This window comes from Syngnathus acus, chromosome 9, assembly GCF_901709675.1.
Source record: "Syngnathus acus chromosome 9, fSynAcu1.2, whole genome shotgun sequence".
NCBI lineage: Eukaryota > Metazoa > Chordata > Actinopteri > Syngnathiformes > Syngnathidae > Syngnathus > Syngnathus acus.
In genome coordinates, this window is record NC_051094.1 from 11823746 (window position 1) to 11834776 (window position 11031).

Below are 11031 nucleotides of genomic sequence, written 5' to 3' on the forward strand. Positions count from 1 at the left end.
AAACTAGAAATGTTATCAGACATGACGGAAGGAGAGTTCTGCTATTTTAAGGTTAGAACATTTCCACTGATTGTCATGATTGTGGTTTCAGTTTGAAAATGTGTAGAGTCACTCTTGAACATACTGAGAACTATTTGCCAGATTTGTATCCTTCTATACATCTAAATAAAATTCACAAACTACTGAACCATCTGTGAGAAACCGGCAAGAGGCAGGGGATGTGTCACCTTCAATTGTCACCTTTCTTACCAAAATCTTTGTGGGATGACATCCAGCCGATCTCCTTGAGAGACACAATGGCCAACAAACCCGAGCCCACAAAGGAGCCTATCCCGGAGAAAAAGAAGAAGAGCCCCATGATGGCACTCTGCATAGACTTGGGTGCAGCAGAGTAAGCAACTCCAGTCCTGCAGAAAAGAGAACACACTTATTTCATTAGTGTCAATGAAAACATCAGGCTGCTTTGCTGGTAGCTTTTTGGTTTAGTTCTAAGTAGTAGTAAGAGTAGTTGAGATGTGTCAAACAACGATTAATCGAGTAATTGGTAATAATTGAGAATTGTGAAATTCTGAATGCAAAATAGAATGCACAACTTGGTCATAACATAATTACAGCATTTTGAAATTGTGTCTACACTGGTTTTCAATATAAAGGTCAAAGGTAATTGGTGGTCCTTGTCTATAGTCTGGCAGCATTTTCTAGTTGGTTGTCATCTGTTATGCGATGCTATAGTCTGGAAGACAACCACATTTCAAATTTCTGGAAGACAAATCATACTGTTTGCACAGACAGATGGAAAGCATGAGGTGAGGAGTGGGGGTGTCTTATTTTCCACCACCAGACCAGTCTGCCTGCAAGCTGACATTGATAATTTCATGGCACCTCATGTGATTTTTCAAATACAGCCCGATAGCTACATCTGTCTAGGAAGATTACAGAATTGAGGTTGAATAGGTTTGCTTTTTATGACAGCCTCCTAACATATTGATGCCTATGTCTTGGTAAGGGGGCGACAAAAACATTGGGATTAAAGCATTGTAAACCGTAACCTTTCTACGTGATTTCAATTATTGCGTTTTTGTATCAGGATTGTATCATAGGATAGGAGCTTTTGATTGTAATTTTTGACAGCAAAAGAAGTAATGCCTGCAAAACAGAAAACAGTGTGAGGTAATAATTTGCAACAAAAGTCTCAGATCAAATCTAAATGATGTTCACATCCCCACCATGAATGAAACAAACAATGTAACCTTTTCAGCCCAAAAAAAACAAAAGAACAAGGGATTTCAAATGCATTGTGCATTTTCTTCCAAGAGAGCATGTAAAAGTGCTTTTCTTGCAAACAAACTGTCAAGAGTACTTTTCTGAGAAAACAAAATGAAAACAACTGGCCTTGTACAAAAGTAAAAAGTTCCTTGGTGTCTTTCAAGACAGCGGAATGAATATGTTTGATGGTAGTGGCTTTTGATTTATTCAAACAAAAACAGACGAAGAGAAAAAAATATCTTTTTAGTCAACCTACTTAATGTCACAATTCTGTCAGACTATTCTCCTTGATGCACGAGCTGAAGTATGGAGCGAGAGGGAGACAGGGCTAATTTTTAAATTATTTTAGGGAACTGAGCTAAAATGGCTGACGTGCTAACCAGTGCTTCACCGTGCAACCTTATGCCTATATCCATGCATTGTAATTACAAAATGCAATATAAAATGGTTTTAATTTGGGAAAGAAAGTGGGGGACAGGATAGGCATATATATAATTTGCAATAACTAAAGTGAATGCCTGTTGAAATTGTTAAATTACCCCAAAAATTGCCATGGAAGTCACAGTGTGGAAGAGAGTTCACGTCGGCTGGAGTAAAATGAAGGTTACGTAACTAAACCTGGCAGTAAGTAAAAGCGCTAAAACTTATAAGCTGTACATAGTGGGATGGAAAAATATGTAGTGTTCCCCGGTAACACACTTTTGCTACCCACAATTCTAACCTAAGACATGTTTCTTTTACTTATACATTGCCCGCTGTGGCATATCTGTTTGCATGAGTGAGAGAGAGACAGAGAGCAAAAGAGTAAGTGTGAGGGAGAGCGAGAAAGAGAAGCTCTTAACAAGCTCTTCTGCAGTTGAAGAGATGAATTTGTGGAATAGTTGTTCACAGAAACCAATATCAAACATTTATTAAGATGCAGCAAGCACTGACACCGACTTTGGAGTCGGGTCAGACAGGGAGCCACATTTGACTCTGCCTATGCCACAAAAGAGCTACAACACTGCCCAGCATCCATGTTTTGAAAAGCAAAAGCCTCCATCCATCCATCCAAGTACCTGCAATGCTGGCAAAGATTTCACTGATGCCTATCAGCACATATTGAGGCACTTGCCACCAAATGGGTAAATCCGCTGCATAGTAGACTACGTTGCCAAGCACTTGCTCAATGGGACCATTTGCGTTGATAATCTCCAGGCGTTTTGTCTCCAGAATACCTGGGAAGAGAAAAACAGGCCATTTGACATTAACTGTGAGTCAAAAGCAAAACAAAAACCTCATATACAAGACTAGACATGTGACCTCATTGCCAATTTAGTGACTAAGCGTTTTTTTATATTTTATTTCCATCCATTTCATCAGGCTCAACTCCACGTGCTTCTGTATTATGACCGCGACGAGAAGTCCTTTATGAAAATGGCCACTTTAAGTAGACCATTAACCACTACTTCATTCTTTACTGAACCTGGTGGCTATTATTGTGCAGCCAGCAGCTCCAGTATTTGCAGACAAGGCCGAAAGGAAGCCTCATATCATAACAACACTTAATGCTGCACTTGGAGAGCAGTTGGAGTCATGTAATCCGACCATGGAATAATAGAAGCTGTCCATCTCAGTCCATACAGCGACTGGGATGCAGTGACTAAGACCTTCACTACAAACACACAACCCTACTTAGCCCCTCCTTACGAAACACCCCGAGATGATCCCGGGTCCTGGCGATTGAGCTCCCTTAGATGCAAATTAGAAGACAAACTTTAAAGCAAATAATGTAATATTGTAAAAAAAAAAAAAAAAAAAAGGCTTAATATTTTATGAGAGCCTGCTTTCTTCAGGTCTCCCCTCACTTTGTACACAAACAAAAATCAAATAGCAATTGGTTTTTGCAGGCCAGTATACTATATCTGGCGACTTCTCGTAATGCACAGGAGGTCCAACTTGCACTGGAGACATTTCATTGCAGGAGAGTTGCAGGCTGAATATTCAATGTGCTCAACTGCACTATTCTCGATAGCACCTATTTTCACCTGGGTTGCAGGTTTAGCCTAGCTGACTTCTGTGTTTGCATGCTTTCTCCAGTACGCCCGATTCCTTCCACATTCCAAAATCAGGTACAGTAAGGCTCTTAGTGGATGGAAAGTGTAGAGTACATTTATGTCAATGTCATCACTTTGTCCAAACTAAGTGAATGCGGGAGCCACACTGCTTGTGCGCAAACTCACTGTTCTGTGACCAATGCCCACATGACTGCTCCATCGTAAACCCTTTTTCATCGCTCCCAGGAATTGCTCGCTGCAATATTCAGAATTTATTTTGCTGTGAAAGGGCTTTACTTTCCCCCAGAAGGGAGTGATAAAATCAGACACTGGATTGGTTCTTTCAATCTCATAACTGAATAATGTCGGAGGACCATCTTTCCATCTTAAAATGCCAATGTCCTCTGAAAAGATACTCTCAGAATTACATAATACAGGCTGTTCACATGTCGGGGTTATTTATCGATCTGTGACGTAATATAATGAGATTTACTGTTTCGCTTAATATTATATGACTGATGTTAAAAATTCAGTGCCATATTCCAAACAGATGCAATTAGGCATGTTTTATAGTCTTGAATATGAAATGTGACGTGGAGGTGGTTCCATCTTTGAAACTTGACAAAATAATCCCTAATTTTATTCTATCTTTTTGCCAGGTCAATTTCTAAGACAGAGTACACAGGGAACATGTTTTTGTGTACTCACCCGCTGCCACAGCCGACCACATGACAAAGAACATCCCCACTGCAATCCTCTTCAGAGAGGAGGGCAACAGGCCACGCCGCTTCAAAATAGGGTCCACCACTTTGTCCTTAAGAGGAATCAGCATGAGGATGAGCACAGCATCAAACATGGTGAGCCAGGCTGCCGGGAAGCGAAATATCTGGAGGATTTAGAGGAAATAGATTAAATAAAACTGTACAAAATGCAATAAAGCGTGAAAGCTGTGGAGAATTTTCTCCACAATCTAACACAGCTGACTGAGTCTGTATGTGGATGCACTTTTGGCTTGCTATTACTTGGCACCCCCCAGGTGGTCATAGTTAAATGTGACTGAAAACTGGACTATACCAATGCATTTGAATGCATTTCCACAACAGTCTCTTTATCAAAGAATCACTCTTGATCCCCAAGCAGACTATGTGGAGTATTACACCAACATTTAGAAGTTTGAACCATGATCAAAGGAACCTGCAAATGTTTCTGCAAAAGTTAAAATGCCTTCTAATTGTCTCTCTGGCTAAAATCATCTTCCCAAAATAAACTCACTTTTGTTAAATGTGTCTATTGTTAGCAAATTAAAATTTTCAAATTAATCAATTTCCTTTTCCATACAAATCCCTTTATAAGTAACAAGTACTGGAGTTCCCTTACACTTATCCAGCAATTTCTCGGATGCAGGTAAAACTCAGTTAAGTAGTATTCTTGTGGATATGTTTGTATGTAAGCATTTGCATCTAAAAAGTGTAAACTACTCAAGCAAGGTGACTGCAAATTATGTATCGACAGATGCTGAAAAAACAGACATATGTATATGCAATTGTTTTTTTCTTCAAGTTCTAAATGCTTCCTTTTCATTTGTAGCACTGCGCTTTATGTCGCAGTGCACATCCGAACAGAACGAACATGACAAATTGCTCTGTTCCTACTCATGCATATGTATTCACAAGAGGGCCCAAAGACAAGCGTGGGTTTCGTGCAAAGACGATGAGGATGCATAAAGAGAATCTGATTTTCTATTCTATCTATGAAAACAGCAGAGGAACGCATATTACTACAGATTTATTTTTATATCACTAAACCTTGAATTTTTGTGAGTTAGTGTTGAATCTTGAATCTTGAAAAGGGTTGAATTGATTGCTCGGTTAGGAGCAACACACGTTGTGGTTAGAGGAAAGCGGCACGCACGCTATGTGCACTCAGAAACCATTAGTAAATATCGACACAGTACAAAGACTGCATACCCTTCCCACATTCTCCAGCATGCCTCAGTATAAAATATATGGTACATAATATCCATCCATCTACTGCATGTTTAATACCACTTAGATAGCTAGACAGGTTGATAAAACAGAAGACAAAAAAACACACACACACACAAACACGCACACATACACTGAAGAGATGAAACGATTGCATTTAGCGTTGAATGTAACGCACCATAAATAATTACAAGACATTCATTCACTTGCAGTTCCACTTTCAGTGTTCTGTCTCCTTGAATAGATCTAATTTGTTCAGTTATGCCATTGAGCTGTGTCAGGTGAGGAAGTAAAAAAACACTGCGGCATCAAATCTCATTTCCTCTTTGATTTTGAGAAGTGTCAAGACTTGTAGCATACAAAGTCTGGGTTTCATTTCGATCGTATGTGCTGTGCAGTATGTGGAGAAAGAAAACAACCTGCCATGTTGTTTATCAGCATTAAACATTAGATCTTGTTTAGGTGAAATATGAAGTTAAGGCAAAGATATTCATGAATTCCATTCTAATCGTTAAAATGACTCGATTACCTGAAAAGGTACCCGAAATGACAGCTGTGTTATATCATGTAAATGGACTGTGTATTTGTATGCGGTACTTCTACTTTACAGATGAGAAAATAAAGCAAGACTGCAGATGTATCCGGCCATGTTTCATCATAATATCTTTCCAACAAATATCTCCGCCAATAATAATCTCACGTAAAGATGGAAAGACAACTAAATTAATCGAGAGCCATCAAACGGAGGCTGTTCTGGAGTGTTCCAACTACAGACAGGTTGCTAATCGGCAAGGTATTAGTCTGTTAAGTAAAGTTGTGACTTAATCCCTAAATCATACCACAACCTTTGTCAGCCCCCAGCTGTTCCCTACCTCTGTCACTGGGTCAGTGACCTACAGTTTTCAATAACAATAATAATATAATAAAATAATATTAATAATGATAATTATTTTATTTGTTTCAGACTCTCAAGGTCGCCGTACCTCAAGGACATTAAATAAAAATAAAACACATTAAAAACAACAAGACAGAGAAAGAGCGAGAGAGAGAGTGAAAAAAGAGAGGGGAAAGAGAGAGAGAGAGAGAGAGAGAGTGAAAAAAAGAGAGGGAAAGAGAGCGAGAGAGAGAGAGAGAGAGAGAGAGAGAGAGAGAGAGAGGTCAGAGGAAGTGGTCGGAGACAATGACAGACGTCAGACGAAGTGGTCGGAGACAATGACAGAGGTCAGAGTGAAAAGGCCTTTCTAAACAGATGATTTTGAGTTTAGATTTGAAGTGTGGGACTGGTTGTGTGTTGCGGAGGTCAGGGGGGAGGAGTACCAGAGCTGGGGGCGCAGCATGGCTGAATGCCCTGCTACCCAAAGTGACGAGACGGGCAGGAGGGACAGTGAGGATGGCAGCGGTGTGTGGGGTGAGTGAGGGACGGAGGTGGTAGATGTTTCTGAGATGGAAGTAGGAGAACCGGATGATGTTTTTATGGGAGGTGAAGGAAAGTGTAGATTGTCAACAATCTAGGTTCCTTTTGTACAAAACGTGGTGCAGTGGTATTGAGATGCAGTATACAAAAATAAATATCCAATCTTGCCAACAAATCTATACTAGTTGTGGCATGGCTTGTTTATTTACCATGTGGGAGTCAGTCGTGCTGTTCAAGGCAGCAACAGGAATCCTAAGATGGAGGCCCTGCAGGATGTATGTCGTCTGCATCTGTATGTCATGAACAGATTAACATTAAAGAATTTAATGTGCTTTTCTCGATATTTATAGACTCACATTTGTCACTGTATAAAATACATCTTATAAATTCCCAACTGATTTACCTGGAAATACACTGTCCAGTAAGGAATAAGGGCTAAGAAAACTGGTAGGATTTTCACCAAAGATTTCACTTCCTCCACTTTCTCTTCAGGGAATTTTCCTCCATAGGTCACTTTGGCAGAATCCAACAGAGTTGGTTTATTGCTTCTACAAAACAAAAAGGATATATATATTTTTTTTATCTGTGACTGACATTGATCACTGTACATGTTAACAAGGTTCTGAGTGTCACAAGTTTGGGTTTCCATCCCGACGCCTCCATTACAGTACAAATTCCAATGAACTTAACGATACTGGTATCGGCCGCCCTTTTGTGGCCATTTCACAACCAGGAAATAGAAATTAGAATAAAAAAATTGCCATTAATTTCATGAAATTTTAAGGAAAATTGCTATACAATATTGTGTTATATGGGTCTTTAAAATTATCTGTTTTTGTTAGGGGGGTGTCGGTAACATACTTTTCAACCTATATACAATCAAATTTAGTAGATAAGAGTCTTTTAGAGATGGAATAGAAACTTCAACATCGTGTAATCACAATCTCAGGAGAAATGGTTTAATAAGAGTTTCTTTAAACCTACTTGCGTTTGGTAATTTAAACTACAATGTCAATTTTCAGATTTTCAGATGTTATTAATTATCTAGTTTTGGTTTTAAGTCAAGCAGACACACATGAGAACATCCTTGCGGAAGATGGATGTCAGTAACAGAAGAAAAAAAGCATCAGGATCAAATGAGCGATGAGAAAAGGGTTTGACCACACCGAGCTGCATTAACCCACTGGAGTCCGTTGACGCAGCACAATCATTTTGTTATTCAATTAAGGTGCGGAATGTTCAGCTTAACAAATAGACAAGGGTGACGTATTACCTGAGCAAGTCAGGTTCTTTGGGTTTTGAGGAGCAACAGGCAAAGCTCAGTATCTTGAACATATCAGTGAAAGCACTGCCATCAGCAGGCTTGGTGATAAAAACGGTGCGGCCCAGGAGGAAAACAAGGAAGGAAATCCCAAGGCACACGGTAGGAATGATGTAGCCAAGCTCAAAGCTGACATTTTGCTGGATGTAGGCTACACCTCCCAGTGACAAGATGGCACCAAGGTTAATGCACCAGTAGAACCAATTGAAGAATCGGCGTGTGGCCTCCGGTCCTCGGTCTTTGACCTATTGGAGAACATCAACAAAGGGGTCGCTGTTACACACACACATATAATACTGCAAATCATAAAGCCGCCTCAGAAATGCCCTTGTCGTCTATTAAATGAACTCCGGAAAAAAACTTTTCAGTCTGCTAACAAAAACAACAACAGCAAAACTTGAAGTCCTTATTGTACTCAAAAGATATTCAAAAGGTTTAACAACCTGATCACATCTGCTGTGCAAAAAAGTTGGTATTATTTTGAGCGGTGAAATGTGAAAAGATCAGACGGGTCAAAATTCTTTCTCCACCATTCGATTAGTCAATGTCTATATGGGATAAAATTGCAAATATCAATGGCATCTAATTCTCTGAAAAATGAATGAATGAATATGGATTCTGTGAGACAGCGTGTCCGACCTTATCCAAAATATTGCTATTTTCGTTTTAATATTTTCAGACTTGTGTTATTGTATTTACTATATGGATGTCCTCCTATTTTGCTGACAATCAGTCACATTTTTTCGTTCAATAAGTGGCGTAATGTTTCACCAAGAAAGAACATGTAATCTGACGGTATAAGTGCGATCTAAATGATGGAAATACTTCTATCAAAATAATTCAGTAAACCAGTCCAAAATGTATGATCTAGTGACACATTAATTGGTCCAAAATAGCAGCATACAGTCATTTTAGGTTCTTGCCTGTGGATTAAACCTTTTTTCAGGGAATCGAATACCGGACAAAGAATTTTGATCTGTTTCTTTAAGGAGGCCTCTGGTGATAGCACAATAACAGAAATAGATTACACAACATTTGGTTCAATATGTATTCTTGAGACAGCAGTGACCCACACTCCTTTGGAGGAAACAAATAGATAATATCTGTATGTGATGAAAAGGAAAAACAGAACAGTGGTTCAGAGTTTAAATTAATTTCTAAGGTTCCTCACTGTTTTTGTGTGGATTTTAGAAAAGTAAAATAATGTTTTAGAATCGTGCAGAAAAGTACAATGTTTATAAAGCACTTAAAAATGTTTCGCTCTCCTCCACTTACTGGAACATGTGTGCCTCTGATTCTTCCATTGGCAATCAGTTACATTCAAATGTCTGACTGATCTACTCTGTACACTGTTATGTTTTGATTGTTGTGAAATCCAAGACCTATTTATTTCTGTTTTTCTCTTTTGGTTCCCTGCAACATAAGGGTCTTATCTGAAGCAGTGTGGTTGTTCATGATCAAAAGCATTGACACAAAGTCAGAAACGTATAATAAGCACGGGCTGCTCTCTGAGGTAACGATATCAGCCCTCCTGTGAAAATGTTTTCTCATGGCTGGTGTGATTAGGTTTAGAAAACTGATCACTGTTTTTTTGTTTGTTTTTTAACATTTATATGCATATTAGCAGTAACGTTTTTTCTCCCTACCGAAATGGGAGCATTGTTTCACTTCTTATTCTCCATGTTTGGTACTTTCCTTACGCATGTTTGTGGTCGTGACTCTGTGTGTGATTTTGTATGTGTGCAAAATACAATAAACTGGCTTTGACGATGAATAACTGCGGGTCTAATTGAACCCTCATGGTAAAGATAAAGTAAATCACATGTCTGACGAAACTATGTCTGACTGCATTCCCAATTATGCAAGCTGACGTTAAAAGACTGCTCACATTTAGATACATTACAACAATTGGATTGGCATTTGCATTCTTAATTAAACACGGTTAAAATCACAACGTGATGCTATTCGTGCAATACCTGGTCTGCTCCAAATGGAGTGATGTTTGACTTGACAGTCCCTACACCCAATGCAATGAAAAAAAGTCCACTGTAAACTATAGGGCCACAATAAGGTGCACGGATGGGGCAGGTCACATTGCTTGGAGGGGTACTGTTTGTGCTGAGACACTCAGCGGGTTGCACTGGAAATGCAGCCTCTTCTCCACACATATTTACTCTGGTGTCTTCATTTGAAAGGAAAGGGAAAAATAGAATACCTATAAAGTACAAAATCAAACTTGAGGCAATAGTCCAAAACTTGCCAAGGTATGCATCGGCCAACCAGCCTCCAAATGGGGATATCAGGTAAGTTACCCCCATGAACATCAGGGGAGCCTGACTGGCTTGCGTGCCCTCCCAATAGAAAGGGCTACTATTCAAAAAGAGGACAAGGTTGGATGTAATGCCATAGAACTGCAATCCTTTCCAGTGATTCAGCCAGCAAGGATAGCAGCACATGCAAGTCTTCTTCCCTGGAAACTGATGGGGGTTGACGGTCTCCTATTAGTCCCATTATCCGAGTCCAAGAGAGGTGTGCTCTCGTTGGTATGCTTGTTGATAGCCATTGTCAAAAGGATTGACAGCTTCCTTCCTTATAAAGAGTCCAGTCCTGCAACGATCAGTACAACCGATTTGAATCGTGATCCAATCTATTCGTATCTGTTACATAGCATCGGCATGAAAACATCGCAGTGTTGAAACATAAGACCCGGCCGGCCATATCATGTTATTATATTGGCACATACAGTCGTCAACTTATTAAGAAACGCAAGCTAACTTTACTTTAGCAATCTGACAGTTCGGTGCGACTTTAGATCCACATTACCGTGAAGATTACTGACACGCGTCCAACGGAGGGTTTATCTCCATTATGTTGTTTATCCTTGAAACGTTTACTTCATGGAGAACTGGAAGTCAACCAGAAGTGTCACATCACTACCCCGTGACACCCAAGCAGTCAACAAGCTGTTGGATTTGCGCGTGGTTCGATAAGCGATTTATATACAGTTTA

At 39.6% G+C, this 11031-nt stretch overlaps 1 protein-coding gene across 1 annotated transcript; it reads right to left on the reverse strand.

The window, feature by feature from the left end:
- Window positions 1–248: 248 nt before the first annotated feature.
- On the reverse strand, window positions 249–11001 carry slc15a4 (solute carrier family 15 member 4). Its single transcript, XM_037258476.1, is given in 10 exon segments — window positions 249–407; window positions 2325–2483; window positions 4011–4188; window positions 6911–6991; window positions 7105–7249; window positions 7975–8267; window positions 9999–10433; window positions 10435–10464; window positions 10466–10629; window positions 10846–11001. Coding segments are annotated over 9 exon segments (1521 nt in total). The 5' UTR covers window positions 10586–10629; window positions 10846–11001; the 3' UTR covers window positions 249–327.
- Between the last annotated feature and the right edge of the window lie 30 nt (window positions 11002–11031).